The 26,242-nt window shown below is 52.8% G+C and overlaps 1 protein-coding gene across 2 annotated transcripts; it reads right to left on the reverse strand.

Moving 5' to 3' along the window:
* On the reverse strand, positions 1–25,685 carry Ulk1 (unc-51 like autophagy activating kinase 1). Of its 2 annotated transcripts, none has more exons than XM_021222615.1 (28): positions 25,208–25,685; positions 24,735–24,827; positions 24,612–24,653; positions 14,577–14,609; positions 14,335–14,371; positions 11,928–12,101; positions 11,757–11,830; positions 11,328–11,429; positions 10,329–10,387; positions 10,166–10,248; positions 9,756–9,806; positions 9,377–9,465; positions 8,527–8,674; positions 7,964–8,024; positions 7,672–7,761; positions 7,064–7,189; positions 6,623–6,768; positions 6,393–6,479; positions 5,752–6,020; positions 4,857–5,050; positions 4,446–4,555; positions 4,226–4,369; positions 3,582–3,772; positions 3,250–3,425; positions 3,048–3,166; positions 2,566–2,723; positions 1,806–1,941; positions 1–1,733 (listed from the first exon to the last, which is right to left on the reverse strand). In XM_021222615.1, the coding sequence occupies exons 1-28, from the start codon at positions 25,316–25,318 to the stop codon at positions 1,678–1,680; spliced, it is 3,159 nt and encodes a 1,052-aa protein (XP_021078274.1). In that variant the 5' UTR covers positions 25,319–25,685; the 3' UTR covers positions 1–1,677. The 2 variants fall into 2 exon arrangements, with proteins under 2 accessions (XP_021078274.1, XP_021078272.1); XM_021222613.2 differs by having other exon boundaries at positions 6,393–6,497; positions 25,208–25,677.
* Between the last annotated feature and the right edge of the window lie 557 nt (positions 25,686–26,242).

Raw genomic sequence — 26,242 nt, forward strand, 5'->3', positions numbered from 1 at the left:
AATAATTCCAAATTTTATTTTCTTAAACTGATATGACACAGTGAAACACAAAAGGGGAGACTCACAAAATTCATCTTAAAATGGACAGGCCTGAGCCCTGCTTCCGTGAGCAGGTTTGGCTCATACCACACACACAGCCAGCCACACGCACGCACACACAGCCACCCAGGAGCCTTCAGGAACCAGGTGGTGGGTCAGGAACCCCTGCACTAGCCTCCCTGGTGGCTCTGGGTTCCAGTTGGCCACAAAGCAATAAATACAACATGTTACATGCAAGGGAGGTCATGGGTGACTAAGGAAAAGACTGGTCTTCAAGATCTGCTTTCTTGTACAACTCTTGCACAACCAAGCACAGCGGTAACATTTCAAGTATTGCAAAGGAAAACACGCGCGCGTGCGTGTGTGTGTGTGTATGTGTGTGCGCGTGTGTGTGTGTGTGCTTGTGGACACTCAGATACTTTCAAGTATGCATGGACAGAGCAGTGACAAAGGACTGGCAGGCCAGGGAGGCTGGGAAGGTATTAGCGTGTGTCCACCCTGGAGCCTGGAAGACAAGCTTCAGCACACAGACCCTGAAGGCCACCAAGCACGGGAGACAAACTGACAGGACAGCTCCACAGGGGACGTGTTTGCATATGTTATTCTTCACCCACACCTCACTGCACGGAGGATGGCGGCTGGGCACTGCCCTTTCCACCGCCCTTCCAGAGAAAGTTAATAGACGGCCAGCAGCACACTCGCTCAGGCACACACTACAGCCCCAGCTACACGGCAGGCACCATCTCCTACAAGGGCAACATCCAGTGTGATGCTTGGCCTGCCCTGCCTCCACCCTTCCAATCCTTAAACATCTGAAGATTCCTTTTATGAACAAAACTGAGCTGGGAGGGTGGGGACACATTTTAGGAGTAAAGTATGGAAGTTGAGGAGTTTAACAAGCATGGATGGTACTTCACACAATGAACTGTCCCTAATGAACGTGAGGACTGTCTCTCCCTCAGGAGGCAAGCCTGTTGCTTTCCTCCAAAGACCAGAAGTAGGAGGAGGTGAACACTGGGCTTTTTATACACAAAGACGTGGTCTGCATCTATACAGCATCTTGGAGGACGAGAGCCAGGAACAGGAGGCAGGTTCCCAGCAGTCTGCACTACTGGCTAGGTTCTCCAGTCTCTGTATGCATAAAGTGCTCTGGTGACTTACAAAGCTGGGTAAGGAGTCTCCGAGGGAGAAGGTCCTAGAGAGATCAGGAGGCCAGAAAACCATACCCTTTTTTCTTGGACGAGCAATGGGGCAAGTGAACTGTGAGGAAAAGCTTGCTTTGGCTTGGAGTCAGCAACGGTCTCAGGCCCTTTCCTGATACAGTGCTGCCGTGGGCTCTGCAGGTGGCAAGTGCCACCTCTCGGCACCATTGTCTGCTTGCCAGAGAGCCATCTGGGAAGAATATGTTCAGAAACTCCTGTCCCAGTGGGCAAGGGACCTGTTCCTGGCACTCTGATATCTACCTGCCAGTAGAGACTGGCAGTCCAGGAAGCAAGAGTTGTACCAGTCTGCACAGGTCCACCGTGGAGCATCCCTGCTGGAGTTGGCTGGCAGCAGTCTCAGCACCATCGGATCAGATCAGTGTTGAGGACAGTCTGCCAGGTCTCAGACCCTATCCTGCAGGTTGGCAGCAGGTAGTCAGGCATAGACGCCACTCAGCAGGGCCGAGAGTCTCCTCTCAATGCACAGCTTGCCTGTGGAGGAGAGAGCATGAGGCAGAGAGGCCACACCTACCACCCCACTCAGGCTGTGGGAAAAGCACTCACATTTGGCAATGTTCTCAATGTCTGCCTGGTCCGTGAGAGTGTGCTGCAACCCCTCCAGCAAGAGTAGGGCTTTGTGATATCGCGGGACACAGCCCTCTCGGTGCTGGAACATCTCATCGAGGGCAGCTGATTGTACCTACAGGCAACAGAAAAGTGGGGCAGGGCTGGGGCACAACAGGGCCTGACTGCTCAGCCCACTTCGGATTTGCCCAAATTCATTTGTATTTGTGTTGTGAGCACAAAAAAAGCAGGGCTAGGAATTAGCTACCGATGCTCATACACATGGCCTGCCTGCACAGTGGGCACTGTGTTGTCTGCTTGGTCTGCACACAACCCTTCCCCAGGGGGAGCAAAGGGAAAATGCTTGCAGAGTGCAAAGCATCCACCCGGTGCCATTTCTACCACTGTGGCTGACAATGAAACTGATCAGTAAATGGGTCACAGCCAACTCAGAAAGGAAGAGATGAGGGAGGCCAACTTAAACTTCCACTGGCAGACATGTTCCTCATGTGAGGAACATTTGAATTATGTATGTCAAAGCAGAAACCTCAGACAATCAGGGTGTACTCCTCACACAGAGGCCTTCCATGTTAGCTGAGGAAACTGAACTTCAGGTAGAAGTTAGCTGCACAGTGTGGGTCACTATGTTAGGACCCAGGAGCCTCTGCTGCTTGCTGAGGAGAACATCACACTTGACTTCAGAGTCCTGGCCCTGGGACCTATGAACAACATCCCTAACACAGCACAGACGACCCCATACCATCTGCACGGCATGGCTGAGGATGAGCCGCTCTGCAGTGACACCATGGATCCCGTCCAGCAGCCGTTGTTTGTCCAGAAAGAAGCGCTGAAGTCGCAAGCTGAGGCCCTGGCAGGATACCACGCTGGCCTTGTACAGTTCATTTAGTCTGCGTACCACTAAGGGTGGAAGTACCAGTCATCTCAGGACCCCACAGACCCTCGTGGGAAAGCATGAAGGCAGAAGAGCGTGTTCCACCTGCATGCACAGGAGCTATAACCCCCACCAGCCACAGCAAGATCAACATCAACCCCAAGGAGCTCTGTCCTGGGTATATGTCCTCCATATACTTACTCTGTGCTCTGAGCATGAGGCCAGGCCTGTGTACCCACTCTACTGTCTGCTCCCTGACATGGCCTGGGTCCCCGCATATGACTTTACCCTCCCGCCTCAGGCTTGCTCACTTTTACCCCAGCACCACCTCCCCAAACCCACTTCCTCACCCTGCTTCACAGTAGATGAAAGGCAGAGCTTGCCAGCTCGAATCTGGTCAATGGCAGTCTGTAGGCCTGAGGACAGCAGCTCAGCCACCTTCAAGTACAGAACCAGTTGCTCTGCAAAGCTAGAGAGAAACAAACAGGTCAGAGCCAAGTCAAAGGGAGAAATGCCCAATAGCCCTCTTCCTTTACCCCAGGCAATACCTACCCCCACTCTCGACTCAACTGACTGATCTGGTCAGCCACCACGCTTTCCTGGAGCTGGTACTCAGGGCCCCCGGCGGCAGTCTCACTGGCACTCCCCTTCAAGGCTGCAATCTCCAGAACTTGCTGTGCAAACGCTAGTGTGAAGCGCAGACTGTGTAGGGTTTCCGTGTGTTCTTGCTGAGGAGGCAATAAAGGTCAGAGCCTGGGACTCACAAGGGTATATAGCAGGGCTGAAAGGTTCATCTGCCAAAGGGGCACTGCTTGCTCCCCCAAGTACTAAGCAGGCAAGTCACAAGGGAGTACCCATGCTTGTCACCTCCCCACAAGCCTCACCTCCATGAGGGTCTCCTCTGGGAGGTCAGGAGCCTCGAAGGTCACAGCCCCTTCCAAGTTGGCAGCAAGGGGGTCAGCAAGGCTACAGCAGTGGCCTGGGGCAGAAAGCTCTGGGGCCTCTCCACAGGCCCCAGGCACTAAGTGGCGGGCAGAGGAGGAGCCAGTGGAGCCCAGGGAGCTGGAGGAGCCCACTGTAGGTAGATGGCTGGTGAGGGACAGGCACCCTGCAATCTCTGGCACTCTGAACCCATTTCTGTAGAGTTCAGATGTGCCTCAGTTCACACACCTCCTTTACACATGCTTTACTAAGGAACACAGTCCTAGCACTCCAAGAGGGAGCCCTCTAACTCCCCTCACCCTCCTTTGCCTCCCTAGAGATGGTAGTAAAGGCCTGTGTGAAAGGAGGTGGTCTAGGAAGAAAAGACAACCACTGCCATCACTGGGAAGTGGCAGGAGTCCAGGACTCTGAGCCAGCACAGGCTGGCCTTCCGGTGCACCTGGACATGGTTACCATCCCTGCTCCATATATATGCCAGAAATGCCATGTACTCTATGGTCTATACTTTAGGACTGTGTCACACAACAGGAGACTGCCTTCAAAAATTCCCACCCTATGTGCTGCTTTTCCTTGGCACAGTCCTTACCTGAGAACATTCTGGTGCGGGTACTCTGGGGTGGGGTGGCACCACTGGGAGGGGAGCCCACAGTAAATACCACAGGGGCTGGGCTGCTGGCCCCCCCACCACGAGCTCCTGGATGCAGAGTCCCTCCAAAGCCAGCAGAGGGAGCTGAAGAACAAGACAGGTTCAGGGATGGGTTGGGACCAGACAGTCCACCAAGTAACCCCACAGACCCCTCACATACCAATCTCCATAGGTTTCTCCTGTAGGCTGTCTGTGCTGCCTGAGTCAGAGGCCTGAGTCCCAAATGCAGCCTTAAGCAGCAGGTCTGTAATGCGGCTGGTGCTGAAGGACCTGAGGTGGCAATGAGGGGAGGCAATAATGTGGGAGGTGGCCTCTGGGCCAGACAGCTGGGGCCCTATTCCTGCACACAATCATTCCTCAGGCCAGGCATAACTGAACTCATAACTAAGGACGGAGCTTCAGTCCTTTAACTGACTTCTCAAATCTCCCAAACAAGGAACCAAGCTGGGGCACAAGTGCCCACCACAAATCTCCCACATCTGCTGCACTGCGCAGCCAGCAGTACAGGAGGACTTGGGTCAGCAACGGGAGGGAGAATGCTCTTGAGCAGTCAGTCATCCCACTCACTTACCGTCCAAAGGGACCCCTGGTGTCTTCAGCGGGCCGAAGGCCAGAGCCCAGCTGCTGGCCCTGGAAAGGACTGGCCTCGGACAGGTCAGGCAGTGTACGGTTCCGAGGTGGTGTCATTACTACCCCCTGCCTAGCCAACAGGGTCAGCAAATTCTGAGAGCTGGGGGTTTTGGGGAAGTCAAACGAGGGCCCAGCCTAGGAGGGAAGGACAGCACTGAGAAAGTCCCATGGGCTGGAAGACCTCAGAAACCAAAGCACAAGATGGGGTCCACTGAGGAAACCCTTCCCTCCAGACCAGAACTGAAGACAAATGTACAGGTTCTTATATCATGAGGCAGTGCTGCTGTCTGGGGCCGCTCTTCCCAAAAATGAAAACTAAGGCAAAGAGAACTACACAATCTTTCTGAGGTGACAAACTCTACTTGTGACACTTTTTGAAATGGAGTCTATGCTAGGCTCAACATTCAGATCCTTGCAAAAGCTGGGCTTATAGGTATAGGCCACCATGCCTAATCTGAGACATCTTTCCTACCCAGTCCAGCCTGCAGATACCACTAAACACCTAACACCTACTGATATCATGCTACCACAGGGAAGCAGCCACAGCTTAGCAGACAGACATGGGGCCCAGGTTTTCTTCCCAAGGATGAAGGGCAGGGCTGGTCGGGGAAGCCAGCAATCCCAGTTCTGTGAGGCCTCACAAAGGGTGAGAAGTCACTAGGGCTACAGGACCCTACCAGGAACCAGCTCTTCTAATTTCCCTTCCCTAACCCCTACACACTGCCAGGGAAGCAGCCGGAGGATGAAGCCCAACAGGTAGCCAAAACACAGAAAGACCAGATCCTTTCCCACCCCATATGCCCTACCAGAGCTCAGTCTCTCCTAGAAGCTATTACCTTGGTAGGAGAGCCTAGGATGGGGGGTAGGGGACTCCGCTGTAGGAAGTCAGGCAGCTTAGGTGAGCCACGCAGTGGCCGGCAAGACTGTAGCCCTGGGCATGGCTGGGGTGCGCTGGTCTGGGGTGGGCTGAAGGTGGCTCCCAGTGGGTCTGTTGGGGGCTTAGGCAGCTTGGGACGCACAACATGGAAGTCGGAGAGGTTAGGGGCACTGTGCAGGCGGCAGCCCAGCCCGGTAGTTCTTGGAGAGTGCTCAGGCACAGAGGAGCCTGGGTACAGGAACAGGCTGCATTACTACACTCAGGCACCTCATACAAGCACACTAAAATATGTACTAAATAAGCCATTGCCCCACCCAAGGCCTCTGTGACAATCATCCTGTGGATCTCTCACTCTGTGAACACAAGCATCCTTGCAGTTATCTCAGAAAGACTCTATGTAACAGGCACAGAAAAGATTAGCCACACAGCTGTGGGATAAAGGAATTGTGTGGCAGGAAGCATCCAAAGAATGATGTTAGACTGTGGCAGTCCTTCCCACTTGATCCCTGACAACAGAAGGAAGGAAGGCCCCATGCAAACAGGTCAGCTACTGCCCCATGCCTGCTCTACAGCTTGGGTCAGGGACTGTGCCACACCTACCCGGTCGTGGTGACCTGCCAGCCCGCACATCAGCTCCCTGTGGGGAGGGCACTCTGCTCCAGCTGGGCCGCTCTGGAATGGTTCCCACTGGTAGGAAAAGGGTGGCTAGATCAGACCACAGTAAACAGAGGAGTTATCACATCTACCCACCCACAGATGGGAAGTTATCACATCTACCCATCCCAGATGAGAAGGGAATGCCACCAGTCCCCAGCCTAAGACTTACTGACCCTGGGGAGAAGGTGTGTAGGGACGGCCACCTCCGAGTGACAGCTTCCTGGCCAGCATGGCTCCATCGGTGTGGGAGGGGGGTGATGGGCTGGCCCGGCCAAAGCCCAGGGGGCTGGTGCTCCCTGACCTTCGGATGGCAGAGGACCTGCAAACAGAGCCAGGGCAGGTGAGGTCTCATCCACATCACCGAGGGCCTCAGGCAGCTTCCCCTGGCCATGCTGGCTTACAGTCACTACCGTCACTAACAGATGTTGCCTTCTGTAGTTTACATGAAACACTCACCCAACCCTACCATCAACTTCAGTCTACCAAACACAGCTTGCCAATAAGACGAGTTTAATGAGCTCAGAAGCCCTGGGGAGTTACAGGAACTCTACAACCAGTCCACAATGGCTGTCCACCATCGTGGCAGGATTCACATTAAGGCCAGGGACACTAACCGGGCTGTCTGCTGTTGAGTGGGCGACTGCAGGTTCTGCTCGATGCGCTGGTAGTTATGCACCTGAGTGGGGACAGGAATGGGGACCGAGGCACCGTACCTGTTGCTGGAGAAGGGGCCAGGCCGGCTGTGGAGAGAGAATAACCATTATAGATAGCACAGGAAGAAGCTCGGCCCCGGGGGCTGGTGAGATGGCTCAGTGGGTTAAAAGCACCCGACTGCTCTTCCGAAGGTCCAGAGTTCAAATCCCAGCAACCACATGGTGGCTCANAAAAAAAAAAAAAGAAGCTCGGACCCAGACATTCTGGCAGAACGTCTCACCTTTGCTCAGGCCTGAAGGCAGCTAGCTTTCACAACCTTGAAACCACCCAGAACTCTCTATGCGACCCCTACATATTTGTTGCCTGTACCCTAACCTAGCAAAGGCCCTGAAAGCAGTATTCTCAGTTGATCCCCTCATCAACCCATCCACACTTCCATAGGTCTTCAGTGGGACAGCCACACTGCCACGGCCAGATCTAACCAAACACAGGACCTTTCAGATACAACAGAACATGCCAAGAAGGGTGGCCATGACCCAGAGTGTCACTGATGCTCAAGTACGCTTACCCAGAGGGGCTGGGAGAGCTGCTGCAGGTCGGAGAGGGAGAGGGAGTGCGGCCCTGGCTCTCTAGGCCAGCAGAGGCCACCAGTGAGCTCCTGGTGGAAGAAGGGACAGGTAGACACCTTTAGATTGAAACATGCATTCAGATTCTAAACTCCCTCAACAGGCTTTCCCCACAGCAGCCTTAGTCCTTCCCAAATGCCTTATTCCCAGCCAAAACTGGGCCCAGCAGGACAGCACTGGCTCCCCTAAAGGCCCAACTTATCCCTGAGCTGAGTTCAAGAGGGACTCACTCACCCACTACACAGCAGGCTATCAGGTGGGGGCTTGGCACTGGCTGCCTCAGCGACCAGATCACCTGTGGAAGAAGATAGTATCTGGCCAAGGCATCCTCTGCTCTCCCTGGCTCACCTGACCTCTCTGGCTCTCCATGCAATGTCCAATGTCCCTCTTCTCACTAGAGCTTGCAGTCCGGCAGTGCAGCTGGATGCTAATCAAGTGGCTTTGTAGGGTCCGTCCCAGGGCAAGCAGTCTGCCCCGGGACAGAAGTGAGTGGCAGCCGCCTTTGTGTTGTATATACACCACCTGGACCATCTGTGTCCTTTTTTTTCCACTCTTGAACCTGAACACAAAGGCTCTCCAGACACACCAGTGAGGGTCAGATTATCCCCAGCAAGCTCAAAACTCTAGAACCCATTCCAATTGCCCACAGGGACAGAGGTCTGAACCCAATGCTCAGGAATACATAGGCCTCCATGACCATACTCATTATCATGTGCATGTACCCAGAGCTGTCTGACAAATCCCCTATGCTGCACCCACCCACCCCATGTCCAACAAACACTGCGAGTGGGCCTGACCTGGAAACTGGGCTGGGACCATGACAAAGTCATCTGTGTCACAGGAGTCTTTGCTGCTACCACCAGAGTCTCGGGAGCCCTGCAGAAAGCCAGCAGCATCGGCTGGGGAGGTAAGGGTCTTCTGTAGCTGTGGCATCTCCCCCAGGGACTGTAGAGTGGAACAGGGCTGGTAAACTGAGTCCACAGGCAACCAACCTCCCCAGTAGTGGTGCAGACCACAGCGGGGCTCAAGCCCATGGTGCTAAGCAAGGCAGCTGGGCATGGACTTTCTCTGCAGGACTTCTGATCTTTCTTTCAAACATAAAGAGAAGCTCCTCTTTAGGGTTAGTGCTGGGAGTTTACACACACACTGCCTGCGAGTCTTTTGCTCCTGGCCATTTTTGAAGAATCCATGCCTGGGGCACCCTGCCACTCCATTTCTACACAGTAGCAAACCAGAGGACAGAAGTAGAATCCCTGTGAGGAAGGGGCCATGGCAAGCCAGCACCAGGCAGGTACCATACAGGAACACTTTCAGGACCCCTGAGCAACTGACAGCTGTAGGCCATACTTCTCACAGAATGAGCACCAACATACTAAGCTCCTACTACCAAACAGACCACAGAACTTGCCCACATTAGCTTATTACTGCCCAACCAGACATTACTGAACAGCTGGACACTGAAATGGTGCTCAAGCCCCACAGCAAGCTTGCTGAGCATCAATGAGAGGAGATCCCTTCCCTAGTCATGAAGGATAGAAAGCTATACAGATCATGCCTAAAGGACCAGCAACAGCTAGATCTACTTCTGCAAACTCATCACTATGCAGTCCTTGGCAGAACCTGACAGAACGCAAAAAGGCGACTCACCGGTGGAGAGGCCAGGTGGGAGGCAGAGCTACTGCTGGAGCTGCTGCCGGACCCTGAGCTTGGATATGAGGGCACAGGCACAGGTGGGGCTGCAAGAGGAATGTGGGTCAGTGTGCACCACAGCTTTGGAGACATGGCTGCCTTTGACTGGCACCAGTACTCCAGTTCCCAGCACAGGGACAAGTAGCCACCTTGCACTGGTACCTCCAGTGTCCCTAAGCCCATGACAGCAGAGCCACCCAGGTACACATGGCCTTGAAGGGGCAGGATGAGGCACTCCACCTTTCCAGAGTATCTCCCAAGATAACAATGTGGCACCTACAGACATTGGGGAGCATGTCACAAGCCCTGTCTGTGACCAAGACTGCCAGAGACTCACATTTCTTGATGGGGGTGCTGGCATCTAAGAAAGGGTGGTGGAAAAATTCATCTGTGGATAAAAGGAGCGAGTTATCCTGATGTCCCTGACCCAGACAGACTCACCCCAGAGCCCTGGGTGTCAAGGCCAGGTCCTAGCTACCTAGACAGAGAGTCAGGGCCCCAGAAAATGGCTTGCGAGAACATCTGACCCCACTTCAGCAGGATTCTGTCTGCTGGCCTTGCTGAGCTTGGGAGGAACACAGCACACTGTGGGCCTGCAGGCTGACAGCAGCTGGTGGACCACAGGTGCCGGGTGCTCACTAAGGCCAGCTAACATAATGGTAGCTAATGGTAATATCCAAGACCATGCAGGGTGGCTAAGTGGGCAGGGTGGCTGAGTGGGCAGGGTGCCAGGTGGCCTGTGCTCACCAAAGTCCATGCGGTCCTTGTGGTTACGCTGCAACAGAGCCAGGAGCAGCTGCCGCAGGGGAGCGGATGTCTCCCGGGGGATGCTGGGACAAAGAGCAGATGTATTAAGAAGGTTGTGGGTGCCAGGGTGGACCCACCTTGGGGAGAAAGCAGGGATGCTTACGCAGGGACTAGTGTCTTGTTCTTCTCATAAAACAGGCGCAAATCCTGAGGGCTGCTGGCCTGTTGAGGTAGCAATTAAACGGTTCAGACTTGTGAAGTATCTACCTGTTACCACAGGGCACTGCCACTACCAGTGCCTAGTCCCTCAAGTCTCTCCATCCCCAGTCATCCCAAGATGCCCACTGGGCAGCTCACGTGCCACGTCCATACAAAGACAATGGGAAGTCAGAGACAGGAGTCATTAGACCCTCCTACTGAAAAGCGAGTGGCCATGGTTGGGTGTATCTCCCAAAGCTGAGATTGGAATCCCTCACTGAGTATATACTGGGGACACATCTGGGAGGCTCATGGGTTGAGATCCTAATGACAGGGAGTGAGTGGGGTTAGCTTCTGATCTAAAGTCAGTCAAAGTTGGCTAGTAGGAGCTTTTCGAGGCCTATCAGTTTGGGGTCACTACAGGCATCTACTACTTGACAAGAACGACACAGCCCTCATTTCTGAAATTTTCCTTGATGCAGACTTTGCTTCCAGGCAAGATAGACTTATGTTTTAGAAGCAAGGGTGGGTGGAAGGTCAGATTTAACCCAGTGTATCCACAATCAAACATGACTCTGACCCCTAATGGAGGTCAGAGCAGAGGTGACCTTTAACTTACCAAATATCAAGGTTTGGCTAAGCCCTAGAGGGTAAGAGGGTTATTCTGTTAGGCAGTATGTACTTGTGCAGTAGGGGACAAGATTGACTGGGCATGACCTAGGGCTGCCTGACTATTAATAAGGAAATGAGTATTACGGTGAACCATGAAACAGGTTATGATAAAGGCTTCCACAAATTCGGGATAGCCACCAAACCTGATACCTATAATCTCAAACTGATTCCCCATCTGGTAACCTTGTACTCTTCCATGCTAAGGATCCCATCCTGAATGTCACCAGACTGAACCTTAACCTCTAGGGTTTTGGGGATTCACTAGGACCTGAGTGCCATGGGGCTCACTCACCTGAAAAGGGGCCTTCCCTGTCAGACACTGGTAGACAATGGTGCCAATGCTCCACAGGTCAGCCTTTCCATCATAGTGCTGGGACATGATGACCTCAGGGGCCTACACAGTGACAACACAGATTAGCACTACTGTACAGCAGTGTGCAATAATCAGTAACAGGTACCAGACATCAGCAAATTGGAGACGGTAGCTGCTAGGCACTAAGCAACCAACACATACCATGCAAGCATCCACCAGCCAGTTCTGACATGACAAAATGGTGCACAACTGTCTACAACCCACAATGAGGCAGGCCATAGCTGATCCTCAGAGGGTCTGATGTTCCTACAAAGGGTCTCAGGTTGGAGGCTGAGCCCAGCTCTGCCTGCAGCATCAGGATGCTTGGTGTTGGTTTTACGTGGTCCCAGACCACGAGTGGGTACATACCATGTACATAGGAGAACCACAGAGCGTGGCCGCCATCATGTTGCTCTGGAGGTACCGAGCGAATCCAAAGTCAGCTGCAGGAAAAGCACCCAGATGCCTTGACCTGAAATCTCTGTGGGTGGGGTCCCCCGCCACAGTCTCTCGGGGAGCCGCCACCCACACCCGTCTCACCGATCTTGACTCGGATGCTGCTGGGGTTGGCGCGGCGCCCCCCAGGGTTGGACAGCAGGATGTTCTGGGGCTTCAGGTCGCGGTGGATGATGCCCTTGCTGTGCAGCAGCCTCATGGCGCCCGCGATCTGCTGCAGGAACAGCCTGACAGTGTCCTCACTCAGTGTGCGCATAGCTGTTAAGAAAAGGTAGGATCAGGAGACTTGGGACACCATGGTCTGTCTCTCTCTGGAGACACAGGAGTGTACATGGCTGTGTGGAAAGACAAGTACGGGGGCTAAGCACCAGCACCACTCTACAGAGGCCCTCCAGCACACAGGGCTGACCCATTAGGCACCAAGGCCAGCTTGTCCTGCAACTTCCAGAAGCTGGCCCCCTCCCCTCTTCCCACACATCCTTGTAGGACTCCCCCTTCCACACAACTCCGCACTGTTAGCTCTTGGCTGATAGCACTCTGCTCATGTTGGTTTCTCCTCCTCCCTTGGACACTGCCTAGATCTTCCCTCTCCCTATGGCAATCCAATCACTAGACTTAGTCCCTACTTCTGGGGTAGGTCTCTTGCCCCCTAAACCACAGTGGCTTCCACAAAGTAAGTCTAGGTGAAAGTAAACACAGGGGCCAGAGAGATGCTCAGCAGCTAGAGCATTCACTGCTCTCAATTAGAACCTAAGTCTGCCTTTTATCACCAGCATGGTGGCTCACCACAATTTGTAACTCCAGTACCAGGGTTTCCAATACCCTCTGGAAGGTACCAGGCATACATGTAGTTTTCATGTCAGACAAACAAAACACTCATACACGTAAAACTAAAAGGTTTTTATTCTCATTCCCTCATTCCCCACCCACCCCCCTCTGTTTTGGTTTTTCCACACAGGGTTTCACTGTGGCCCTAGCTGTCCTGGAATTCACTCTGTAGACCTGTCAGCCTCTGCCTCCAGATTGCTGGGATTAAAGACCTGAGCCTCAAATGCCTGGCAGAAGTACTTCTTTAAAAAAGCAAATTGCAAACAATTTGTGAACTTGAGGCAGAGCTCTGAGTTCTATATATTGAGGCTCAACCGGGCATAGACTTCTCCAACAGTAACTCAGCAGAACATGTACAACTTAGAGACAACATTTGGTACATACCAACTGAGAACAAACATTCACTCTCCAGTCTGGGCTGCCCAACCCCTTTCGTTGGGCACCAGCTCGCCCCATCACTCGACAGATGGCCAGTTTAGGGAGCCTGCACTGGAGCTCAAACACACACAGGCATCTTGTGAGCATCCGACACACTCAAATTTACAGGTCAGCCCTGTACTGGCCTGCTCACCCTTTCCTCCCCCACAGACACCTGTGGAGCCTGGAGCCTTGCCAAGAACCACTCAACTACTGAAGGTCATGGTGCAGCATGCTGTGTGGCTGCCCCAGGGGACAGGAACAAACACTGAGTGGGCAAAGCCAAGCATGGCTTAGCCACGTGAACTTGAGCATGAGGTGAGCTGACAGGTCAGGATCCTAAGGACAGACAGACAAGTGACCCATCCCAGCAGACTGCACAGGGCCCTCTGAGACCCAGGGTCTTCTCTAATGGCTCAACCAGAAGACAGTGTCACAGTACGGGGAGGTTTCCAGAGGCTGCAGTAGAGGGAAAACCCAAACAACAGGAGACTGCTCTAAATGCCTGTGTCCATCTGGAGAAAGGTGCTCAGTGCTCAGGGGAGTCCATAACCATAAAAAGAGGCTAAGGGACTGCCACTTCTGTCACAGCCGGAGCCAGAAGGCATCATCTGGGAGGGACTACTTTGAGCCATCAATTCCTACTGCCTTCTGTTTCATGTTTGCCAAGTCCTCTGATGACAGCCATGGACAGCCACTGCATCCTTCCAGGCCGTGGGACAAGGTCCCTACATTGGCTCCACTTGCCCTTCTTTCCAAAACCCTCAGAGCACCCCATGGAAGCACCACAACCCAGCCACTTGCTGTCTTTCAGTGGGTCCTGAGCTCTCCTGCTGCCTGGACCTTCCCTGCTCTTAGCGTGTACCCACCAGATTCTCCCATAGAGATAGATCTCTTGGCTCAACCCTGCAGGCTCTAAAGATGTTCCCTTGCCCTACCATGAAAACCACAAACCATTTCTGTGCCTGCCTGCCAGTGCTTGCTCAGAACCACCAACCGTGGCCTGTGTCCTTATCCCTGCCAAAATTGTAGAACCTGACTACTCTGCTTAAGCCAATCACTCAGCACACAGGATATACTTCACAAACAGTTGAGGGTGGTCAGGCTGATGGGCCCGAAAGAGCTGGGCTCACTTCCTTTAGAGCCCCAAAACAGGAGGATTGACAATACAATCAATACAATACAATACAATCTAGCTGCAGCATTTTAGGCTAGAAACAGAGCCCAGTAGGGTGTGCCTACTCACTGTGCAGGTAGTCGGCCAGGTCTCCACCATTACAATACTGCAAAAGACAAGGGATGTACCATGAGAACATGACCAAAAAATCTCCAGCCTGACTCAGATTCTTTATTCCCCATACCAGTTTCTTGGGCCTGTCCAGTGCAGGTATTTCCCAAATCCCAGCTAGGAATGCCACAGTGTATATCCTCATACCCACCTATGCCTATCATGCTGGGCATGCTTGCCCTGGCCCCATGGGAACTCACCTCCATGACCAGGTAGACAGAATTGGCCATTTCCTGTAAGACAGAACAAGCCATTTAAGATGGGAGAATACCTTGCAGAGTCTCTCACTGGACATTACTTGGAAGAGCCCTTGGCACTCTCAACATGTCATCTACCTACAGGGCTTGAGGCAGAGTGAACATGGCCAGGTCTAGGTGTCCTTTGTGGCCAGGACTCAGTCCAGGAAAACAGGACATCTGTGGCAAGAGGCTTGAGTGTGCATACTTGTTTTGTGGTCATACGAAACATGGCCTCGGTGTCTCAGACTCCAGGTCTGAGCAACTCCATAAGGTTCAGGGTAGGAAGTCTGATGTGCACGGGGACCACTGCCTATGAAGGGGACTTCTCAGCAGGAGGCATCCTGGTTTCCTCCCTCCACTGTTTTCTCTCAAACTCAGACCCTCACTGAGTACCAATATGCACCCTTGTCTAATCAATTACTCAATGCTAACAGCCTGGAGACCACCCATTGAGCTGGCCAAATCCCAGACTGTGGTACCTCCCCTAGCAAACCACTCCTCATAGCCACAACAACCACCACCCTCACCTGTTTCACTGACAAGAAACTTAGAACCTGGGGGCGGGGCATGTGTTCTCGAGAGGGCCCAGGACAAGTGTGTGTGCATGTGTGATCAAGCCAGTCAGGCTGGGTCTAAACAACCTACAGCTCTTTCTGCAGGTAGCGTGATCCCCGAAATGTAGCTTCCAGCTGGGTAGAGCAAGCCTTGGGAACCACAGCAAAAAGCAAAGGCCCCACCTCACCCCCACAGCACTCAAGGAGGATCCACTCCCTGCTCCTCAGGAACTCAGCTGCAGATGAGAGATGGGAGGCACCTCAGAGGTCTCTTCTAGAGCCTGGGCCAAGAGACGACTGCAAAAAGAGCCCACCCTTCTCGTAGCCTATGAGGGCTAAGTGGGGGACAGACACCCTCATCCCCAGATGACCCCAGCACAGCAGCCAACCTGTTCCACTAGTCAGCTGCCCCACATAGGTATTCAGACACCCTTGACCTCCCCCTCAACTCCTGCCCAGCTTCCCAGCCCCCAAGGCTAGTGCCTACACGTGAACATCCACGGGTGACAAACACCAGGTTATCTCAATACCTAGGATGAAAACGTGGGAGGAGCCCACTAGAGCCACACCAGGGAGTTAAGACGAGTGTTCAGGCAGCCTGGCTGTGTCAAGCTGTGTTCCCAAGAGTGATGAAGGTGTAGCCTAGATGGGAGGGAGGCTATTTACAAAAATGAGCCTAGACTGCTTCATGAAGGCCTGTCTTCCAAGACCCCAAGTCCCTGCCCTATCCTAGGAAGAGCCTTGGCTTGGCCCCACTTGGCTGCACTCCGGCCTCTGCCTTCCAGGTCCGCTGCAGGGGAACGATCCTCTGGGGCAGGCGATGTGGGTAAAGCCCACAGTCTGGAACCACAAAGGAAGGCTCAGGGGAACAGAACAGGAAGGAGGTTAAGGGCTGAGGATGGAGGAACAAAGTCCAGGTAGGATGGGGACGGAAATGAAGAAACAGCAAAGCGGCCCCTTCAGCTTGACTGCTTCAAGGGCTGGGGGGGGGGCTAGGGCACAGCAAAAGTGACAGAGAGATAAGGACCCATAAATAGCCACTACTGTACACACCCTACTCCCATTTGTATCAAAGAGGACCTTTCTCAGTGGTTTCAGCTTACAGCCTAAGAAGCAAGGGAGGTTTCTGGGGCCACCTGCTGTGGGACACAGACAGATAGACAGACAGACAGACAGACACACACACACACACACACACACACACACACACACAAACCCCCAGAGGGTGGGAGGTGGACACCCAGGTCTGTCATATCAGTACAACATGATCTATGCCAGAGCCCCAAACTCACCCACCCACCCAGCCAGGACAAGTAGGGACAGTGACAAGGACAGACAAAAGACCTTGCTTTGAGCTTTGAAGCTAGGATTCCTAACCAAGGGCTACTGGTAGCAGCCAGCACCCCTAAACCTATCCTGACACACTAGAGGCAGAGCTGACCTCAGGATAGAGTGAGGTCCACAATTCCCAACCGTCGGCTGACCTACTGTGCAGAGAGAACAAGTGCTAGCACCGGGCTGAGCAGTGGCCTCAGTCCTCCCCTGGCAGCACCATCTGGGCAAGACTCTCGGGCCTCTATGCTCTCTTGCTTATTTATGTGCTTGATTTCCACCAGCCCCACAGTAGACCAGTCACAGGATGTTCTCCAGCCAGTTTCACAGATGAGCAAGCTAAGGCCCAAGAAACATGCCCAGCTCTGTGCAGCAGCTAGGCTCGCCCAGGCAGGCTGCCTTCCTGCCATCCTCCATCTCCCTGCCTAAGCCAACACCCAACCAGTCCCGACCAGCTTGGAACTTTACTGCCTGTCTTCCAATGCTGGGCCAGGCAGTCTCCAGTCTAGAGGGAACGAGGAGTGGAGGTAAACCACAAAGCAAGAAAAGCCTCCAAGCAAGAGCTTTTCCAGGGAAATGGCCCACCACGACCGGTCCGTTCCATTATGAACTGGGAGTAGCAGACAGAGGCCAGAACATATAACCACAGTGGTCAGGGCTACCCTGTCCCAACCCACAATGAGCTCACCCAGGACCACTTCTCCAGCCTCTGCTCCACTCTGTTCAGTTTCTACAAATTCTAAGGGCCCCCGCCGGACTCCCAGGAACTGCACGGGCTAACACTACATTTCTGGCACACACTCCAGGACTCTGAGCAGAGAGCAGCCCTTCTTTCTCAGGAGCAGCTTTCCCATCATCACAGGGTGGCAGACAGTCTTCACCATGATGGGGAATGCCCTGGGCTCCTAATAATGCCACTCTGGCAGCCAGGTCCCATTGTCCAGCCTTTGAAGGGAAGAAGGTGACACAGGGTAGCCAATGGGCTAGTCACAGCTGGTAGCAAAGCAAAGCAGGTCTTGGAGGCACACATCCTTTTGCTGAGCTATCCTTGTGCAAGGGAAAAAGAAAATTAAGACAGAATAGAATCAGCACTCCTGTAGGAGCTAGGCTTACTAACCACAGGCAATCCCTGCAGGCCCAAGAGTCTAGCATCCTGGGAAGCTGACGGGCATCTGGGCACGTAGGAGGCTGCCCCGCCCCAGACACTGAGATATTTTGCTTAATAGGATCCCAGCTCTCCACCCTCTGCCTGCTCCATTCTGGTCTGGTGATCTCAGGCTGGATCTGGCAGGCGGGTGTCAGGCACTGACCCACTTAACTCCTGAAGAGCCAGGCTTCTGGACCGCAGAAGGTGGCAAGGCTCGAGCCACAGCAAATCTGGGCCCTTCTGGACAGCTGGCAGACGGAATGCCAGCTCGTAGCACTCGGGTGGGGCTGGGAGGCAGTGAGTCCATGTGTAAGGAAGGCCCACTCCATCCCTTGGGCTTCAGCAACTACCCTTTGCTGCAGTTCTCTGACCCAGGCTAGCCTCTTGGAAGAGGCATCAATTAATCCAGCCAGGTAGGTCTCCACGCATCAACTTCTGCATTGTGAGTAGTCAGACCCCAGAAAACACAGATCAGGCGAACACAGAGTATACCCTTAGGAATATAATTCTATATAGTTACTCTCAAGGACCATACTCCTGAAATCTATCTATTGCAATTCTGACCACCACAGACAGACATCTTACCTATCACAAACAGTACAGCCAGAAAAGTGACTCTTATTCCCCAATTAAAAGCAGAACTAACTCTCCTCAACAGAAAGTCAATCTACTTGTAGGAAGTATACAAGCTAGCCAGGCTGGAGACCAGAGCCACACAGGGCAGGCAGTAGAAGACAGGAAGCCTCTAAAACATGGCTTATCTATCCCACACAGCCACAGGCTTTGCACCCTATGTATTTTTATTTTTATCTACAATTTTTTTATTTTTTATTTTTATTTTTTTGGGGTTTTCGAGACAGGGTTTCTGTGTAGCCCTGGCTGTCCTGGAACTCACTCTGTAAACTCAGGCTGGCCTCAAACTCACTTGGGAGCCTCTGCCTCCCAAGTGCTGGGATTAAAGGCGTGAGCCATCAATGCCCGGCTGTTATCTACAATTTAAACCTTGAATCTGTCAGCAGGTGTAACCTGAGTTTGATCCCTGGGACCCATCTGATCAATACAATGGTTCAACATCAATCCACCATTTCAGACTTTAAAAAGTGGAGGAGTTAAGGAGCTGGAGAGGATAGCACATCATTATCAGCATTTGCTCTTAAAAAGGACCTGGGTTTGATTCATAATACCCACATGATGGCCCAAACCAGCTGTAATTCCAACTCCAGGGGATCCAACACCCTCTTAAAGCTTTAGTAGGCACCTCACACAGGTGGTGCACTAACATACAAGCAGGGAAACACACACACACAATCAAACCTTTTAAAGTTCAAAAATAAAGATGGCCCTGTGGGTAAAACTACCTACCCACCAACCTGACAACCTAAATTTAGAATCCCCAGAATCCCACATGGTTAAAGAATCAACTTCACTAAGCTGCCCTCTGACCACCACACAAGTGATATGTGTGTGCTCCACTTGTAACACACATAAACAGTTAAAAAAAAGAGAGAGTTTTAGTAAAAGGATGGGGCAGAGGTGGTGCATGTCTTTAACACCAGCAGTAGTTGAGGGAGGCAGATCTGTGAGTTCAAGGCCAGCCTGGTGTACAAAGCCAGATTGAGAACAGCCAGGGCTCTTATACAGAGGAAACCCTGTCTAAAAAGACATAAATAAATGGAGAGATGGATCAGCGTTTAAGAGAACTGGATGCTTTTCCAGATTCCAGAGGATCAGGGTTTGATTCTCATCGCCCACATGGCAACATCGGTAACTCCACTTCAGGGTATCCAAGACCATCTCTTCTGGCCTTCACAAACACCAGGCAAGTAAGTGGTGTACACATATATTCAAGCAGAACATCCATATGAAAATAAAGTAATTAAAAAAACAAAAAAACAAGTAGGCATAGCACTGCACATCTGTAATCTCAGCATCTAGTGAGATGAGGCAGGAGAATCACAAATCCAAAGTCAACTAAAACTAAGTACCAAAACCTAAAGATGGATGGGCGGATGGGTGTGGGCCTTCCATCCCAAGGTGAAGAAAGGACATCAGAAAGTCTAGAAGTTTAAGGCTAGCAGTGGACTACAGGAGACCCTGTTTCAAATGACAAAGGAGGAGCTGGGTGTGGTTGCTGGTGGGTGTGGGCCTTCCAACCCAAGGTGAAGGAAGGACATCAGAAAGGCAAGGAGTTTAAGGCTAGCCTTGGGCTACAGGAGACCCTGTTTCAAAAGACAAAGGAGGAGCTGGGTGTGGTTGCTGGTGGGTGTGGTAGTACATGCCTTCGATCCCTGCACCTGGAAGGCAGAGGCAAACAGAACTCAGGGAATTCAGGGCCTGGTTTACACAGATCTCCAGGCTATTCTCAGCACCCCACAAACAAAAGGAAAGAGAGAAAAATGCACATTCAATTTTGCAGAAGTGTAGACTTCACACTTATCTGAATCTTGGCCTATTCATGTCTAACTGGGTCCAGATGATAAGCACTATCTCTACCATGAGTGGGAAAACTACATCCAAACCCCCATAGCAGGCCTCTTCTAACCTAGACAGAACTCAAGAGAGCTGGTTGGTCTGTCAGCAAGGTCCAGGTGAGTCACCTCTGGGCAACCTGACAAGGCGTAGGGCTTCAGAGAACCGGACAGACAGCGTACTAGCCTCCAGGGAGTCATCAGCTGCAGTTAAGGCTGGCAAGCAGGCGAGGACTGGAGGAACCACGTCTACAGCCTGATACTGATTCTGGCAGTGCCCAGACACTGAATGCTAGATGAGGAAAGAGCCCAGTCTCTTCTTGCTGAAGGCCACGTGTTCCAGTTTCCTCCTCAAACTCAGAATGAAGGGAGTTGGGGTGTGAGTTAGACTATGGCCTAAGGTTCAACTACCAGTGCTATCAAGAACAAAGAGAAGAGGAGCTGGTGTTGTGGTTTGTTTGTTTTTTTTGAGGCAGGGTCTTACTGTGTAGCCTGGAACTCACTATGTAGAGGAGGCTGGCCTAGAACTCAGATCTGTCTGCTTCTCCCTCCCAGATTCTGGAATAAGAGTGCACCCTACACCTGGTCAGGGTTATGGTTTGAATACTTGGCCCCAGCCGGTGGCAATGTGGAGCTTCCATGGCTAGAAGAATGGCTGGAGGTTATACTCGGACTCGAGGCACTCAAAGTCTGAGCTCTCTGCGTCCCTGACCAGGCAACATATGAAAATAATCATGTTCCCACTGCCATGAACTCCACTCCACCTTTCTTGGTATAGTGAACTAGAATCTATAGCCAAAATAAACTTCTCCTCCCTTAACCTCCTTCTGGCAGGTGTTTGAGAGCAGACTAGATGTACAATGAGTACCAGGCTACCCTCGTACTAGAGTGAATCCTTGTCTCAAACAAGCAAGCAAGCAAACGGACAAGGGGGAGGACAGACCTATGTGTAACCTGAAACAAAGAACTTTTCTTTTATAAAGAGCCTATACACTATCAGAAAAATTTGCATAAATAGACAGGACCAAGTGGGCACATCTGTGAGAACTAAGGTTGTCGCCACAAACCCTATTCTTTTCCAGGTAAAAACACAGGCATGGATAGGCAGCTTGCCACCACTGTCACCTGAGACCATCTGGAGTCACTGGACCCTGCTTCCGACCACCACTCCAGATGATGGCCATGGCCATGAGATCTCAGAAGTTAAGAATGCTGACTGTCGTGCCCAGGTGTGATGGCCTGCACCTTTAGTCCTAGCATGCAGGAGGCAGAGGCAGGTGGGGACCCTGTGAGTTCAGGGTCAGCCTGGTCTACAAAGTGAGTCCCATCCAGGACTGTTACACGGAGAAACCCTGTATTAAAACCAACTGGCTGATCTTCCAGGGGAAACCAATGACATCTCACACCTTCAGTAGCTCCAGTTCAAGGGCCTGTCATCCATACATACATTCAGGCAAAGCACCAATGAAGAAAACCCAGCATCCTCCCCATACAACTCACAGCTGCCTATAGCTCCAGTTACAAGAGATGGAGCATCCTCTCCTGGCCTATGCAGGCACAGCACACAAGTGCCACATATTCACACATATAACAAAAGAACACCTACACACTCCTAGCATATGTGCTGGGCCCCTTAACAATTGGAGGGAGAGTCCTTCCCATAACTGGACTGCCTGGTTCAGCCTCATCCAGAGAGGATGCACAGGGACTGGATGTCTCGGGGTTGGGTGGCTTCTTCTCTCAGGAGAAGGGGAGGGGGAAAGGAATTTGTAAGGGTGGGACTGGGAAAAGAGGTGTGACGAGTAGTAAATGAATTTAAAAGAAAAAAGGAATGCTTGCTGCCCAACAGGTGGTGCACACCTTTAATCCTAGCAGAGGCAGGTGAATTGCTCGCTGAGTTTGAGGCAAGGTCTATATAACTAGTTTCAGGACAGCCAGGACTACACAAAAACACCCTGTCTCAACAAGAAACAAACAAGCAAAAAACAACAACAAAACAAAATCAGCAGCAAAACCACTATTTTATTGAAAGGGTAAGTTCTGAGCCAATACTGCTTTAAGAGATGGACAATTGCCAGATAACCATTGGCATTTCCTCTCTGGGGGGCAATCTGACAACTGTCCCTCAGACTACATTATACACACCTCTCGCCTAGGGCTCCGACTTCTAGGAATCCATCTACATATCAATCCTAGCCAAAGAGCCCAAGGACAGTCATGACCACATTTTGACTTGCCAGAATCCCAGAATAGCTTGTATCCCTCAGGAGGGTTAGGTTAGTAAAATGAACCACAGACAGTCAAGTTGTAGGCACCACATGACCTTAAATAACCACCTCAGCAACAGAGGCAGCAGCAAATACCACCTGTGCTCCCACAGCCCTAACCCGTGGCCCGAAGCTGAAAGCGGTGGCACAGCCTGTGTGGTCCAACCTAGGTGAGAAAATTCCTGCAGTCCCTTCTCAACACTGAGCCTGTGAGCATCATTCCAGTAAGGAACCAAGCGTGATTCTTCAGAGCAGGTGTGACAAGAATCTGAAGCTTCTAGCCTTCCCTAAGAGACCATAGAGGAGAGGACAGTGGGGTTGCAATGGCAATAAAGGAACATTTCCTGGGAGTAACCAAAAAGGTGGGGATGCTTAAGAGCAGACAGGACAGCAAGCCTCCACCACCGGCTCAGGGAGACTGGACAATGTTGGTATTTTTTTAAAGATTTATTTTTTATTCATAGGAGGACACTACTGCTGTGCATGGATTCCATTACAGATGGTTGTGAGCCACCATGTGATTGTTGAGAATTGAACTCAGGACCTCTGGAAGAGCAGTCAGCAAGCGCTCTTAACCTCTGAACCATCTCTCCAGCCTGACAATGTTTTCAGTTTTTATTTTTATCCATCTTCTGCGGTGTTGGAGAGAGAGAGACATTTCTCGGCCAAATCATCTTTTTTTTCTCTGCCCAAAGTATGTATATTAAACAAATATCAAACACACAGAGCAGAGGCCCCTGTGCCCTGAGGTGAAGGACCCTGGGGAGAGGGCAGGGGCTTGGCAAAGGAGGCCACAGCATGGGCAAGACTGGGTGAAACAGCAGATGCCCTTAATCAGGTCTCAGCTGGATGAAGCAAGCAGAACAACTGGGAACCTGAGGGGGACAGGCTTCCAGTCTGCAGTGGGCCTGCCTGTTCTCTCTTCAGTTCTAGTGAGGCCTTTATAGAAATGCCCTGGCAGGGGATTGTGGGAATCTGGAGGGGATCTCAAGGTGCCATGGGGCCCAGAGTCTGACCCTATGAAGGTCATGCCATCTAATTCAGCCCTGAGTCCTCTAAGAAGCACATACTGTGTGTGCTGTTGTTGCCCTTCCTACAGCACTGGGGACAGGGGAAGAAAGAAGGGTGGGGAAGGGTAGGAAAGGCAGGCTGCAGAGGGGCAACCTCTAAAACCCAGAACACCATGTTTCCAGCTGTTGCCAGGTACTCTCTGTCACACAGGACTTTGGTCCTGCCCACATGTCACCTCATGACATGTCACAGCCCTCAAGGTAAAGTTGGAAGAGGAGCAGGGGAGGAAGGAAGGGGAGGAGGCCACCAAAAACACAGATAGCTGCCCGCTGGGAACTTCCCTCAGCCAGGGCTGGTCCCGTGGCCCCAATCAACAGGTTTCAAAATCATTAGTCAGCACTTTGCTGGGGACCAGCACCTAGGGTTCCCGGTCCCCACACGGGGGCATCCAGGGCCTCCAGCCCCTGCTACCGCTGGGCTGGGGGACCTGGAGGGCAGCACAGAAGCTGACTGGTCAGCTGGCTTGCTCTTTTTTCAGGCGGCCAATTCTGAGGTGGCGACGGCGGCGGCAACCTCCTGCCGGCCGGATGAGTGGGCCCAGCCCCAACTGCCGGCAAGAAGGAATCTCCAGCAACCCCTCCCCCTTCCAGCCTCTGACGCAGGAGTGGGCTGGCCAATGCCAGGCCGCTGAAGCAATGTCAACAAACAAACCCGCCAGCCCAGACAGGTGGGCCTGCCTGGGACAACAGTCTCAGTAAGGGCCACTGGGTCAGACATCATAGTGAGGAAAGGGTCTTTGGCACCAGGGTACGCTAAACCCAAACCACAACAATGTAAATTAAGCAATCGCCAAAGATTCTACACTAGTGTTGATGGCCGCCTTCCTTCCCATGCAGGCAACAGATAAGCTAGGGAGGTCCGCAGGCAACAGATAAGCTAGGGAGGTCCCCAGAACCTAGGAAAAGCCAGGAAAAACTTGGACCAGAGATGAGGTCTCCCGGACCCTAAGTGGCCTCACAGTAGGACAAGCCGGAGACAAGACATTCGGAACCCAGCTCCTTTCACCTAAACCAAATATTAATCTAAAGCCATCAACTGCCCTCAGGGGGCTCCAGCCCCAGGCAACCTAGGTCCTGAAGAAGCTGTGGATGGGACAAGGGCAAGAATAGATTTACCCCTCCCCCAAGCCCAACGGTGGCAGCAGCCTCCGGCCTTACCTGGAAGTCATACAGCGCCACAATGTTTTCGTGCTTTAGTTCCTAGGACACAAATCCAAGTTTCTCATAAGCAAGACAAGCGCTGACCCACCCTTTCCCCCCTCCCTCGAGGCGCTGGCTCACCTTCAGGATTTTGATTTCCTTTCCCAGCAGTGTCTGGGACTTGGCAAGGTTCTTCTTGTTAATGCATTTGACGGCCACCTCCAGGTCGTGCTTCTGAAAAGCCAAACGTGGACCTTCAGGGTTGAAAACATCCCCCCCCCCTTCTGCTATCCACCAAGCTGGGAACACAGAGATGGCTTAGGGTGGCTGTCCCAAGGGTCTTGGGAATGGGAGGATGCCAGAGGCACAGGTAGTGTCTGTGAGCCAGGCCTGGAATTTAAGTCCCAGGCTAGGTTCTCAGAACTGGTCTGACTTCGGGGACAGCTAGGGAATCCTGGGCTGGCTGGCGTGTCCAGGTTTCTGGCGCTAGAGTAGCAGGTGGGTTTCCCGGGCTGGGGGTCCTTAACTGGGTCCCTCTACGGATTACCAGAGGTAAGGTGTCCCTTGGGCTGGGAGTCCCGGATTGCGGGGCCTCCCCGGGGAGCCTCACCCACCTCGCGGTGTCGACCCTTGAAGACCACCGCGAAGGCGCCGTGTCCAATCAGGTCCTTGCGAGAGAACTCGAACTTGCCCACGGTCTCGACGCCGCCGCGGCACGGCTCCATAGCGCGCGCGGGCCGGGGGCGCGGGCCCGGACCCGGGCCCGGGGACGGCGCTACGGGGTGCGCTGGGCTCAGGCGGAGGCCGGCGGGCCGCGTACGCCGGGACGGAGGCGAGGGCTCATCGCCGGGGCCCCGCGCCCCATCGGGCAGGCCTGGGCCGGGTCCCAGTCCCTCAGGCCGGCGGACGGAGGGGCGCGCTCTCTCGGCGTCGTCCTCGGCACCCTCCCGGCGCTGACAGTCGGGACCCGGTCCGACTCGGGACTCAGCTCTGACACACTCCAGCTCCAAGTCCGGCCCTGACTGACGATGCGGTTCGGAGCCCCGCAGGGAAACAAAAGATCCGCGGCACCGGGGCCTCGGAGCCCGAGACGCCGGCGCAGCCGCACTGCGTGGAGGCGGGGCAAGGGGCGTGGCCTGCGGAGCCCAAGACCTCTTAGGCAGCGGAGATGGCAATGGGCGGGTCCGAAATGAAGGACACCTCGTGGGTGGGTAAGGCGAGGCGGGGCCTAGTGTGGGTGGTGCCTCGACGGGCCCAGCCCTATACTGGGCGGGACTTGGGAGAGGAGGCAGAATATGGGCGGGGCTGGTGCGGACAGGGCGTGTCAATGTCACAACTATCTCTGACTGTGGCTCCTTGCTGCCCTAGGCATTTTTTTTTAATTTATTTACTTATTTTATTCATATGTATATGTATGTGCCTACAGGAGTTTATATGCAACGTATATGTGCATATAAACATGTATAAACATTCATATAAACATGTATGTGCAGGGAGTCGGATCCTGGAATTGGAGTTTCAGGCAGTAATGAGCTGCCATGTGGAAACTGGTAACCAAACCGGGAGAGCAGTAAGTGCTCTTAATAGCTGAGCCATCTCTCCAGCTCTGCCCAACGTACTTCCTACCACCTGTTTTGTTGTGCTTTCTT

This window comes from Mus pahari, chromosome 23, assembly GCF_900095145.1.
Source record: "Mus pahari chromosome 23, PAHARI_EIJ_v1.1, whole genome shotgun sequence".
Classification (NCBI taxonomy): domain Eukaryota; kingdom Metazoa; phylum Chordata; class Mammalia; order Rodentia; family Muridae; genus Mus; species Mus pahari.

Coding starts and splice junctions, on each gene's coding strand:
- Ulk1 (XM_021222613.2), bottom strand. CDS start 25,318: ATGGAGCCGTGCCGCGGCGGCGTCGAGACCGTGGGCAAGTTCGAGTTC. Junction 14,372..14,576: donor CTGTCTACCTGGTCATGGAG/GTGAGTTCCCAT, acceptor TGTCTTTTGCAG/TATTGTAATGGTGGAGACCT. Junction 6,769..7,063: donor ACTCAACAGCAGACAGCCCG/GTTAGTGTCCCT, acceptor CTCTGTTTGCAG/GTCCTCTGCCATCCGAAGGT.